Source organism: Antennarius striatus, chromosome 7, assembly GCF_040054535.1.
Source record: "Antennarius striatus isolate MH-2024 chromosome 7, ASM4005453v1, whole genome shotgun sequence".
NCBI lineage: Eukaryota > Metazoa > Chordata > Actinopteri > Lophiiformes > Antennariidae > Antennarius > Antennarius striatus.
Window position 1 is genome coordinate 25,175,334 of NC_090782.1, and position 12,240 is coordinate 25,187,573.

General features: G+C 47.7%; 2 protein-coding genes across 4 annotated transcripts in view; one reads left to right on the forward strand and one right to left on the reverse strand.

Moving 5' to 3' along the window:
• The first annotated feature begins 72 nt into the window (after positions 1 to 72).
• Positions 73 to 6,039, forward strand: LOC137598927 (interferon regulatory factor 4-like). 2 transcript variants are annotated; one of them, XM_068319511.1, is made up of 8 exons: positions 73 to 490; positions 1,348 to 1,534; positions 1,638 to 1,714; positions 2,434 to 2,572; positions 2,659 to 2,760; positions 3,347 to 3,724; positions 4,665 to 4,777; positions 5,502 to 6,039. In XM_068319511.1, exons 1-8 carry the CDS (start codon positions 293 to 295, stop codon positions 5,661 to 5,663), a joined length of 1,356 nt encoding a protein of 451 aa, XP_068175612.1. In that variant the 5' UTR covers positions 73 to 292; the 3' UTR covers positions 5,664 to 6,039. The 2 variants fall into 2 exon arrangements, with proteins under 2 accessions (XP_068175612.1, XP_068175613.1); XM_068319512.1 differs by having other exon boundaries at positions 330 to 490; positions 1,254 to 1,534.
• Positions 6,040 to 6,257: 218 nt separating this feature from the next.
• exoc2 (exocyst complex component 2) overlaps positions 6,258 to 12,240 on the reverse strand; it is a 32,234-nt gene continuing 26,251 nt past the window's right edge. Inside the window, exons 23-29 of one of the 2 annotated variants that reach the window (XM_068319509.1) lie at positions 11,428 to 11,569; positions 9,463 to 9,518; positions 9,263 to 9,385; positions 9,084 to 9,145; positions 8,818 to 8,877; positions 8,646 to 8,727; positions 6,258 to 7,006 (exon numbers count right to left, since the gene is read on the reverse strand). In XM_068319509.1, coding sequence (XP_068175610.1) covers positions 6,893 to 7,006; positions 8,646 to 8,727; positions 8,818 to 8,877; positions 9,084 to 9,145; positions 9,263 to 9,385; positions 9,463 to 9,518; positions 11,428 to 11,569 — 639 coding nt within the window. In that variant the 3' untranslated portion in view covers positions 6,258 to 6,892. Of the gene's footprint in view, positions 7,007 to 8,139; positions 8,728 to 8,817; positions 8,878 to 9,083; positions 9,146 to 9,262; positions 9,386 to 9,462; positions 9,519 to 11,427; positions 11,570 to 12,240 lie in introns of those variants that run through there. The other variant, XM_068319510.1, reaches the window with a different exon arrangement.

Below are 12,240 nucleotides of genomic sequence, written 5' to 3' on the forward strand. Positions count from 1 at the left end.
ACTTCATTCGAATTCAAATCTCTTCTAACGGTCTTTAACGTGAACGACGCGCGGGGGCCGGAAGCGGTCCTTTCCACGTGCGCGGGCGCGTGGCGCGCCGCCAGGTGCGTCCTCCCCCCACCCCTCATCGTGTCTCCGCCCCCCGCGAGGATTTAAGCGGGCCCCCGCCGGAATGATGAGGGCCCCGAGAGGCTGAGCGATCGCGACACAGGTGAGACCCCTCGTTACGCGCGGTAACTTCTCATTACGCGCGAGTTGGACTTGTCCCGTACGCGCATCGCTTCACGCGGAGATGAACGCGGACTTGGACTACGGGGGCACCGGGAGCAGCGGGAACGGGAAGCTGCGCCAGTGGCTGATCGAGCAGGTGGATTGTGGGAAATATCCCGGCCTGGTGTGGGAGAACGACGACAAGAGCATCTTCAGGATACCATGGAAACACGCGGGGAAGCAGGACTACAACCGGGATGAGGATGCCGCGCTTTTCAAGGTAAAACACCCGCATCCTCCGGACGGACGGGCCGAGACTTTCAGAGTAAAAGTCCGGAAACAGGCGCGTAAAGACGCGGAGAGAAACGACCCAAAGACCGCCTGGAGGTCCGATGTCAGTTCAGTTTCATAGAAAAGTAGGAAAAATAAGGGAGTTTTACTCGTTTTCAGCTGCTTTCCGTGTTTAATAATAAAAATAAAATAATAAAAAGACTTTTAACGGTCGGTTCTCACCTCGTGGGTCACGTTTGATCCACGATGTTGGAGACGCGTCACGGTGGGACACTACAGATGAACTTCATATCAGTACTCATTCTATTAATTAAATAAAATTATATTATATCTGTACGTTTCATTCAGGATATTTTAATTCCTTAAATTTCACAAACTGCTGCTCTTTGTTTTGTTTTGTTTTTAAATCTTATTTTTTTCGTTTTGGATTAAAATGTTCTCCCGGTTGTGTTCTCAACGTTTTCACTTCATTTACGTCCAACAAACTGAGTGACGTGTTGGTCGTGAGCCACGCTGGTGCCTTCTGCTCTTTAGAATTTACATTTTATCTTTATCATATGTGTTTCCATGGCAACGACTTCTATTGCGTACTTCAGAAAGAGTGAGGTCCTCTTGTGAAGCACGTCTGTAAGACGTGGTGTGTGTGTGTGTGTGTGTGTGTGTGTGTGCGTGCGTGTGCGTGTGTGGAGGGGGGGGGGCTTTATTAAAAATCACATTTTAATAAAGTTCTATTTGCATTTCTATTGCAACAGCCTGGTCTCACTGGGTGGGGAGGTCAGGTTTCTGACTTTGGGGGCCACATGGGAGGGCAGCCTTCAGTCTGACGCTTCACTGACCTGTCTGCAGGCCTGGGCGCTGTTCAAAGGCAAGTTTCGGGAGGGGATCGACAAGCCCGACCCCCCCACCTGGAAGACCCGCCTCCGCTGCGCCCTCAACAAGAGCAACGACTTTGAGGAGATCGTGGAGAGGAGCCAGCTGGACATCTCCGACCCGTACAAGGTGTACCGCATCATCCCGGAGGGGGCCAAGAAAAGTCAGTCCCCCCCCCCCCCCCCAAAAAAATAAAAGCAGGGAGCTGCACATCTGATCTGATGGCCCCGAACACGATGGATAAAGTTGTTCATGTCTCCTTGAAGGGTTCCGACAGGTGGACAGTCCTCCGAGTCCCATGAGCTACCAGGGGCCCCCCTCCTACCCCGCCCTGCAGACTCAGGTGATTTCCACATGTATGAAAATGAAAGGGGGGGGGGGGGGACAGAGAGCGAATGAATGCATGAATGACTGCCCATCTCACTGACAGTGACTTCAGGCGCTGCAGGAAATGTTCAATTTCAAGAAACGTGTGAAAAACTTGTTAACGGATCCAAAAATAGTTCAGGAATCTGATGGAAAACTTCTACAACTGATTTAGTTGTTAATTTTTGCTTTAAATGACCCAACCCTGTCATTTATTTTTACTATATATTTTTTTTAATTTAAAAAAATATATTTAAATTTAAAAAAAAAATAAAAATAGTGTCATCATCGGGTTTACGTCATTTATTCAATAATGAATGGAAAATATCACTTTATACGATTAAATTGTTCACGTTATAAAAACATGTTTATTTTTCTGACACCAATGAAACAGATTTTCATTTAAATTTTCAGTTAAAGCAAAAACTAACAACTAAATCAGTTCTTGAAGTTTTCCATCCGATTCCTGAACTATTTTTGGATCAGTTAACAAGTTGTTTCTACATTATAAATGACACAACCCTGTCATTTATAATGTAGAAACATCAGCTTTTGACACTTATTACACAACATGTAAAAATAAATTGCAGTAAAAATGTGAAATTTAACTTTATTTTTTACAGCACACACTTTGGAGACTCCTCAGAGTGTGTGTCGTAGGGTTTTTGCATGAACAGGTTGTGTGTCTGTGTGCAGATGCCCCAGTTCCTGCCCACCCCTGAGTGCAGCTGGAGGGACTACTGCCAGGATCCGGCCCCCCTGCCCGAGCTGCCCTTCCCCCAGTGCCCCTGCCCCCCCCGCAGCCTGCCCTGGCAGGGCCCGCCCATGGAGAATGGTACTGCGCTAGTGTTAGCATCCAGGTGTTGCTCAGGTGAATGTGTGTGTGTGTGTGTGTGTGCTGAGCTGTCGTTGTGTTTGCAGGCTACCAGCTCAGAGCCTCCATCTACTCGTACGGCGCCGCCGACGGCCAGCCCTCTCCGTTCGCCCTGGACGCCAGCATCCGGTCGGCGGAGGCGCTGTCAGGTGAACACACACTCTCAGATCACTTTTTAACGGTGGTGAAACCAAAAGGAAGAAGGTTGTAGATCACATCCCCAACTGCGTGACAGAAAACGTCTTTACGGTAAATCTTTACGGCAAGTCAATGCTAATGGCGTTAGCGACGATACGTTTACCGCTCTCTAGCTTGATAACGCTGCTAGCATCTAGAAATGATTGCAGGTCTCAGAACTCAGCTGTTTTTAGCTCCAACGTTAGCTTAAGTCAAAGAAACGCTCGCCGTGTTGTTGCCACAGCAACCGCGAGCTAGCTAACGTTTCTGCAGTGAAGCTATAAGGATTCACATAAAAAACAGCCATTGAAGCGCTAAGTTAGCATAAACGCTAAGAGGGTCATTTAATTAACGATCCAGCAAAAAAATCACTACGGTGTTCATGTGACTCCCCCCTAGTGGCCAGGAATAGCTACTGCAGCTTTAATGAAACTGTGACGTTAACTTCAACTATTAAATTAGCTTTGCTCCATTTTAGCTCTTTAGCTTCTACTTCCTTTGGTAATTATTGGTTAAAGTTTCATACGTGATAAACGCTGATTCACCTCTTCTGCTCAGACTGCCGCCTGCAGGTGTCCGTCTTCCTCGGGGACAATCCGGTGCGGGAGGTGACCGTCACCAGTCCGGACGGATGCCACATCACGCCGTGCTCCCCGAACGACAAGCACTTCCTGCCGCCCGGACGGCCAGAGGTGATCCTTCTGCCTGTGGACAGTCTTCCAGCCCAGAAGAGGGCAGACGAGGGCCCCCCAAGCCCCCCGGCCACCCTGGAGGGAGGGGTGTTGCTCTGGATGGGTCCAGACGGACTCTACGCACGGAGGCAGTGCCAGAGCAGCGTGTACTGGCAGGGAGGCCTCAACCCGTACGGAGACAAGCCCAACAAGCTGGACAGGGACGTCAACTGTAAGCTGCTCCACACGCAGGACTACATCACAGGTGAGACGCCAGGTCACTATCCAGCTAACGCCCAGAACACCCGGGAATATGATCAGAAACACTCTGCCTAATGCTGAGCTACTGCTACTATTGGCACTTTATCGTTACGCCTTCAGCTGGTAACTCTGCAGCCGTTCTGAACAGTCTCAGTCTTCAGAACATCTAATTGAGGGTTTTGGAGGCAATGATGGAAATCTCTCTTTCAATAACGCCTTTCTGGCTGCTAGCTTGGGAAAAAATACCTTTAGAAAAAAGGTAAGAAGCAGAACTAAATAGAACCAAGGCAGTCAGAGACTGCAACACCAGCTTTGATCTAAGGTCTTACTCACACTGGCCTTCTCCCTCGTCTTTCTATCTTATCCAGTTCCTGAGTTTAGAAAAGTTGAAATTTGACCTTGACCTAGCTTTCTCCAGGTCAAGGTCATCATCTCATTTACATCCCCTTTGCTGCCCCAGTAATGTACTTTTTGTTTCATCTTTTTTGCGAAGACATTTGGTGGACTAACTAACGGACGGGCGAACACACAAACGCTGACAATTACAATACATCACGGCTTTGAAGCGGAATGTAAATAGCGCGGGTTTGATTGATAGTATTCATGTCTGATGTGTGTGAGGAAGACTTTAACTCATTTACTGTAAGTCGGGTTGAATTAGTACCATCTAAGAACAGAACTGGAGAAGACACCCCTAAAAGTCCTCATCAGATTGTGTCTGTGGGTGAAGTCACGTGATTTCTTCACAGCCACGTCATCGCCGCCCACGTTGAGCACAGCCTAGCTGTGTAGCAGCCTCACATTGTTTTTTGCATGTACGACATGAGCAGGACTTTCCAATCGAGTCACCCCAAAGGTCACGACGCTTCAAGAGAAATACCTCCACAGACCTCTGATGACTTCTGATTAGTCAAACTAACAGCATTTGATCTACTCTCCATCAGAGATCCAGAGTTACGGGCTCCACGGTCGGCTGCCGCCGCGCCTGCACGTCCTGCTAAGCTTTGGAGATGAGTGTCTGGACCCCCAGAGGCAAAGACGGACCCTCGCTGTCCAGGTTGGCCCCCAAAACCAGCCAGTACTTAGAAAGTCCCGCAGATGTGGTTTGAAAAGTAAAAATTTAGGATTTGAAAGTCAGAAACGCATCTTAGTCATGATTTTAAATCAGTTTCTGAACGAGTTTCCCCAGTTTCGGGCTGAACCAACGCCCACGTGGCTAAAATCTGCTCAGCACCACATGATGGAATCTTTCATATATTTCCCACTCAGGAAACAAAAAAACTAGAGAAACCCCCTAGAAACAAGATGAGCAGAGGAGGTTCAACCTGTTGTGTTCCAGTTATTACTAAGAGCTGACAGTCAGACGTCGAGACTCAATCTGATGTTGAGTTCTAGACCGACTGTCAGGACGGTTGGTATTTGGTTTACGGTGTTTTCAACATCCTACAGTCTTCGTGTGGCTTTTTAGTCACCTGATCTCAACCCTGGAAACCCCAAACTCCACCGCAGAAGTTAGAATTGAAGTTTTACTCTTGAAGGTTCAAGCTTTAGTGTTAGCATTATGTTAGCGCACGCGACAGGGCTAGCCTCCAATGCTAGTTCAAAAAGAATCGCCAGCATCCAAGTAAATTTGACCTTCAAAATCTTTGACAATCACCTCTTAAACCTTTAAAATCCCATTTTCACTTTTCATAACCATCGTAAAATTGTCAAAATCAACAATTTAAGCTTCCAAATATTTTTTTAACCATTGGGTGACGAAGCTTTCCTCCGTCCTCTAGGTGGAGCCGCTGTTTGCCAGGCAGCTCCTCTACTACGCCCAGCATATGGGCGGACACTTGTTCCGCAGCTACGAGCACCCGGGGGTCACGGACCACCTGACCCCGCCCGAGGACTACCAGAGGTCCGTCACGCATCACCACAGCAGCAGTCTGCAAGAGTGACCTATGTGTGTGTGTGTGTCAGTGTGTGGGTGGAGCCAAAGATAGTTGTTGTTTTTTTATTTCTATGCTATGCAAAGAAAACTGGCAGCTCAGGTGATATAACTGTAAAAACTGTGCCATTAGTTTTAGTGCCTTGAGGGGACAGGATTTTTATCTTCCAAGCAAAAAATTTATTTCCGAGTATCGATCGATGTTATCTTAGCTTAGCTTAGCATATCATAAAGACTGGAAAATAAAGTGGATTGGATTGGATTAGAAACTAGAGCGTGGAAGTAGAGCGTTCTTTTAACTCTTGTCCCATTTTTGTTCCGATTCCGCTCAGACCAGAAGTCTGAACTATTCCCGACCCAGAATGCATCTGTGTGTTACACTCCCTCGTGTAAAAATAACTCGTCTGTTCCGAGAAATGTTATGTACAATCTATTGGAAACACAGGAGATTTTTAGTGTTTGTTTTCCAAATGGACCTGTGAGAAATATTTTATTGATTCATTTATTTTTTTGTACATTTGTTTTAATAAAAACTATGAATTACCTATAATCTGACAGTTTTTATTAGCCTAGAAATGAATCACTAAGTTTAAAAAGCCTTACTGCCCTAACGTTAAAACACAGCAGTTTTTCAGTGGGGTGAAAATTAAGAGTACAGGCTGACATCCTCTGTTAGCATGCTATGCTACGAGACCCAGAAGCTGCTAGCCTGTTAGCTATCCTGCAAAGAAGATCCTAGCTTGACGTTTGCTTCACTTGATGTGTATAAAAGCTGAAGCAGAACAAAAGCTTCCGTGTGATGAGGCGGCTAACGGCACGTCGCTTGTGGTCAACGACTTCCTGGAGATGCTGATCTCCTGGAAGTAGCTTCACATCATCTGTGAGATCTTAGACGAGCTTGCGTGGACTATTTCAGCGGTTTGTTCTATTATTTATTTTATGGGATGTGAACCCAGGGACGGCTGAAGCTTTCTCCCCTCGATCACAACAACAGCGTGAAGCCCTCTGCTCTCGCCTGCGCTCGCGGTTTGTCTCTTCTGTGAACAGGAAACGTGTCTCGGATGCAGGATGGTTAATCAAACGCTTCAAAATGGTAAACAATATGATGACATCATACAGAGGGTGGGGGGGTCACGCTTTCTGTGGCGCGCTGCAGAGAAAGCCTTCCTGGCTTCCACTCACAGACCAGAGTCGGTTTCCACTTCCACGGTAATCAAACCACCAACGGGTTCCAGGTAGTCAAGAGAACACTGACGAGCAGGAAGCTGATTGGACGATGGTCAGAATGATGAAGGATAGGAAAGTGCTGAATCCTGACGTGTTGGGGGGGGTAGATGGAGGACGGATAAGGAGCTAAATGAACGAGACAGAAGAGGAGAGGATGTGAATGCTGCAGATCAGGAAGTGAAGCAGGTCGGTCAGGAAGGAGAAGTGAGGACAGCAATGAGGAAGAGAAAAACAAGAATCCAAAAGTCGCTAATTGAGGGGTAGAAAGTCTACAATGAGGGCATCGCAAACTCTAGCAAATTTCAGCCTTTCATTCAGATGAATTTTGAATTTCAGAATTTGTTTAAAATATTGAGGATGAGGCCTCCAACCGTCTGAGGGGCCCCACAGACCAGGAGCTGTCAGAACGGAAAACAGAAGGAAACCCCCCGTTCTCAGAGGCCCTTTGTGAATGAATCCGTGGGAGGACGGGAGCTAACTTTAGCACCACAATCAAAACAACTCCGACGCTAGCAGCGTGGCGCTAGCAGCGTGGCGCTAGCAGCGTGGCGTTCTCCAGAAGGCGGGTGGAAACATTTGTAGCATGCGTCCCGCCCTCAGGTGACCCCGCGCGTCATGTCACACTAGTTCTCACGCTAGTTCTGGGCGTGGCCCCCACCCAACTAACCCCACCACCAACGTACCGCTCGCCCTCCTGACACCCACAACCAGAACCAGACTGTGTTACCACCCGATGACGGATTACTCTGACGGCACCCCGGGTAATGGGCGTCGCCGTCCCCCCGCCCCGTCGCCATGCTAACGCCCCTCCCTCCCAGAAAGCCACACCGATGAAGCAAACGGACCGTCTGCAAACACACACTGAACCGGGTCAGCGGCGCCGGTCAAGTCAAGAAAAGATGACCTCCACACCCGTTTGAAACGGAAAGCAGAAGTGCAGCCGCCAAGATAATGCTAACAGGAAGTAGCAACGACAGACCTGGTGGCAAGACGTCCCCGAAGGAAGACGGGGGTCGTGATGCCAGTCGGTGTTTGAGTTTCTAAGATATTTTATATTTTGGCAAGCTTGATTCTTCATTTCCAGGACAGATGCTAACGCTAACGCTAATTTATTTGTGGCGTTGACAAATCCCTTCCTGGTGAACACACGCTGTACGTTTAGTTCATTTGTTGAAGGTGTGACACAGTTTTATACATTCAGGATGAAGATTCTCAGCAAGTTGAAGATTTTCTAAGAATCAAAACAAGTAAAATGTTAATCCCAATAAGGCAACACTTTAATGGTTAAATCATTTTGAAATAAATGTCCAACAGAACTTGATTTTTTTGAGTTTTGCTGTTGGTCTGATTTTATTTGATGAACTCTAATTGATTTAAATGAGTACTGCTTACACGACCTCCCAGGACCAAGATGCATCAGCATCACCAGATCCAGTTCTGTTAAACCCAAACCCACCAGATGCTGGGACTACATGACATTTATTAGCTTCATGCTTCAGTTTGTTGTGAAACGATGATCCTGAACCAATCAGATCACTTCAGGAGGGAAGTGACCCCGAGTGAAAGAGGTGCTTTAGCGTTAGCTCTTCAGCTAGCAGTGTGAACGTTAGGAAACCGGTCAGGCGTTTGCACGTCGTGTCTGAGATTAGCGCGAGCAGCAGGATGTGTGTGAGGGTGTGTGAGGCAGAGACCGACAGCGAGCGACAGTAAAACGGAGAGGAAACAGAGTGTGTGCAGTGGGGGGGGGGGGGGGTTATCTCTTTACAGGCTGGACGCTGGACGGCTGGAAGCAGGTGAGCTGCAGCTGCATGCTGCTTTTAAATGTGTTCAGCAGCTCCTCCAGCAACCTGCAGGAAGAGATGAAAATAAAACTAGAATCATGGAGGGGGGTGGGGGGTCTCCTTCAGATGAGGAGGAAGAGGAGGAGGAAAACTCACTTCTTATCGGCGCCGCTGTGGAGCTGAGGCAGAGCGTCCAGCGCCAGTTTGAAGCTCGCACTGGAAACAAGGGGAACACTATTATTAGTGTGTGTGTGTGTGTGTGTGTGTGTGTGTGTGTGTGTGTGTGTGTGTGTGTTTGAACACACGTGTGCCCACACTGACAGAACAGAAGCAGATTGCTTTCCTTTCCTTCCACCCCCCCCCCCAGGAACACAAACGCGTCGCTATCTGCGCCGCTGCGCGCACACGTGTGCTGCACTCACGCGCTTTCCGTGTTGAGGTACGCGGCGACGGCGTCCCTCAGGGCGCAGAGCTCCAGGCGGGCCTGAGGAGGACGAGAACACGACACGAGGTGAGATCGACCAAACCGACAGCGGCTGTGAAGGCGAATCCCCCACAAGGCCGGGGGGGTGGGCGTGTCAGCGCGTGAGGCGTGGCCTACCTGCAGCGCTCCGTTCCGGCTGAAGGACGACACGCACTGCATGAGGCGACACATCTCGTCCGCCACCGACTCCACGATTTTGGACAGGAGCCAGGGGACCAGGTCCCTGGAGACGGTGAAGACCTGAGACACACGAGGGGAAACCGTGAGACGCCACGCCGACGGGTCCGACGGGTCCGCCGGCCGGACGATGCGCCTACCTCGGCGTGGACAGCGATGATGTTGACCAGAGCCTCCTTCAGGTAGTTCCTCACACCTGAGGGAGGAACACAGGTGATGAGTCATGCTGCTGGAACATGACACATCATTTAGAATCAAACTGGGGCGTGGTCACGGGCACTTCTGATTCATTTCTTCACTTTGCACCAATCTGACACGCCCACAGGATCGGAATGGCCGTCGAACCCAAACAGGTTTCAACTGGAACATCCCGCGACACCCCTGAATTCAAAATGTTACCCTGACCTACTTGCATAGATCAAAGATCAAAGCTAGTGCTCTGACCTACTGTCACTGATCAAAAAACTAGCTTTGATCTATGGTCTTACTCACACTGGCCTTCTCCCTTGTCTATCTTATCCAGTTCCTGAGTGTACAAAAGTTAAAATTTGACCTTGACGCAGTTTTCCCAAGGTCAAGGTCATCATCGCATCTTCATCCCCTTTGCTGCCTGAATAATGAACTTTGTGTTTCATCTTTCTATCTGTAGGTTGTGCAGACATTTGGTGGACTAGCGCAGCAGTCCCGAACAGAGACAACATGTTCACCTTCATTTGGTTGATAATCGTTAATGACTCCAGGACGGCTGTAGTCTAATAATCAATCATCAGTGGTTTTACGTTAAATACAAACATCAACAGACAATAAACAACCTTTTTTTTCATAATTGATAATCAACATCTCTGTAAACAAAATAATTGAAAGAAATTATTATATTCAGAACTGGATTGGAGTGACTGAACCCATGAGGTTTATTTTGAATTATCAGTTCATTCAATGCAGGAGAAATATTGATCATTTCCAATCAAAGGGTGAACAAGTCAATCAAATAATAATAATTACAATCATGAATCAGTGGTGGGGGGCCTCTGATCTCGGGGTAAAGGAGACAATGACACCTGAAGTGTGTTCAGACGTCCGGTCTACTCCAGTTTGGTTTTCTTTACGGTCACTGCAGAAAATCCCACTTCACAGAGACAGGAGGTTGGAAATGGAAGCAGGGATTACGATACTTTTTGGGCGATCTCAGGATAATCTGTCTTGACTTTAATCCAGAACATTGGCGCTGTCATGGGTGCTTAATTTAGGGGGAGCGGCTGCTAACCTGTCATGTGACTGAGACAGACGCACGCATTCGTCTGTGAGTCATTCCGCACAGACGTCACTTTTCAAAATAAAACATCTTTCAGACTCCAAAATAAATAAAAAGGAAGTCATGTAAATTATTTTTTCTTTCTGTGTGGCCCCGTACCAAATGACCCACGTACCGGTACCGGTCCGCGGACCGGGGGTTGGGTGCGGACGAACTCACTGACAATTACAATACATCACCGCTCTGAAGCGGGATGTAATCACCCATCAGTGAACCGACTCCAGATGAAACTGGGTTCTGCTGCGTTGCGGCCCCCCCGCGCCCACAGGAGTCCCACACAGAGGTCGACCAGTGAAAGTCTCACATCCTAGCTGTGTGGTTTGAAGGCCCAAAACGTTCCTCTTTCACCAGCACGCAAACACACACCCTCACGCCAGAAACTGAACACAGCCGGGCTCCACTTTCCATCAAGCTGCTGCTCGCCTCTCACTCACACACACACACACACACACACACACACACACACACACACACACACACACACACACACACACACACACACACACACACACAGCTCTGCTTCACATCCTGTGTGAATGTAAACCACACACACACATTTAAGTTTCACCGGGGATGGCTGGAGGGTCGAACGAACGGGGTCACAGGCCCACCGGCGCGGTGATGTCATCAGTGATGATGTCATCGACGTTTACAGGAAGCCATCAAAGAGCCGTACTTTTACACATGACACACAGCCACCACCACAGCCCCCGTCAAAACAGGCCGATTTCCCATGACACCCAGCGGGTGATTTCCCATCAGACCTGTGTGAACACAGCGAGGCCCCGCCCACCTGTTGGCGTCTGACAGTCCCTCCAGTCGAAGTATCCGGCGTAGATTCCGGGCTCCAGGGAGCCGGCGATCGGGTCGGCTCGCCGCTCGATGTACGCCTCGAACAGGTTCCTGTCCAGCTGTCGCACGGCGTCCACGCTCACCTGTCGGGGGCAGGGACACGTGATGATGTCACAACCACGGGACATCAGTTTGACTCCAACGTCACGTCTCTCTAAAAGTCATGATTTATGGCGGGGGGGGGGGTCAAACTCATATCCACCGGGGGCCACATCATCATCATCATGTGTCCTCAAAGGGCCAGATGTAACTAATAAATGTAACTAAATGTAACTCAGTGTAATGTAACTAAATGTAACTACTCCTTAATGTAACTAATAAATGTAACTAAATGTAACTCAGTGTAATGTAACTAAATGTAACTACTCCTTAATGTAACTAATAAATGTAACTAAATGTAACTCAGTGTAATGTAACTAAATGTAACTACTCCTTAATGTAACTAATAAATGTAACTAAATGTAACTCAGTGTAATGTAACTAAATGTAACTACTCCTTAATGTAACTAATAAATGTAACTAAATGTAACTCAGTGTAATGTAACTAAATGTAACTACTCCTTAATGTAACTAATAAATGTAACAAAATGTAACTCAGTGTAATATAACTAAATGTAACTACTCCTTAATGTAACTAATAAATGTAACTAAATGTAACTAAATGTAACTACTCCTTAATGTAACTAATAAATGTAACTAAATGTAACTCAGTGTAATGTAACTAAATGTAACTACTCCTTAATGTTAAATAACT

Excerpts from the sequence above, each read along its gene's own strand:
- LOC137598927 (XM_068319511.1), top strand. The coding sequence starts at position 293 with ATGAACGCGGACTTGGACTACGGGGGCACCGGGAGCAGCGGGAACGGG. Across the intron at positions 1,715-2,433 it reads ACCCCGCCCTGCAGACTCAG|ATGCCCCAGTTCCTGCCCAC; the intron begins GTGATTTCCACA and ends GTCTGTGTGCAG. Across the intron at positions 4,778-5,501 it reads GACGGACCCTCGCTGTCCAG|GTGGAGCCGCTGTTTGCCAG; the intron begins GTTGGCCCCCAA and ends TCCGTCCTCTAG.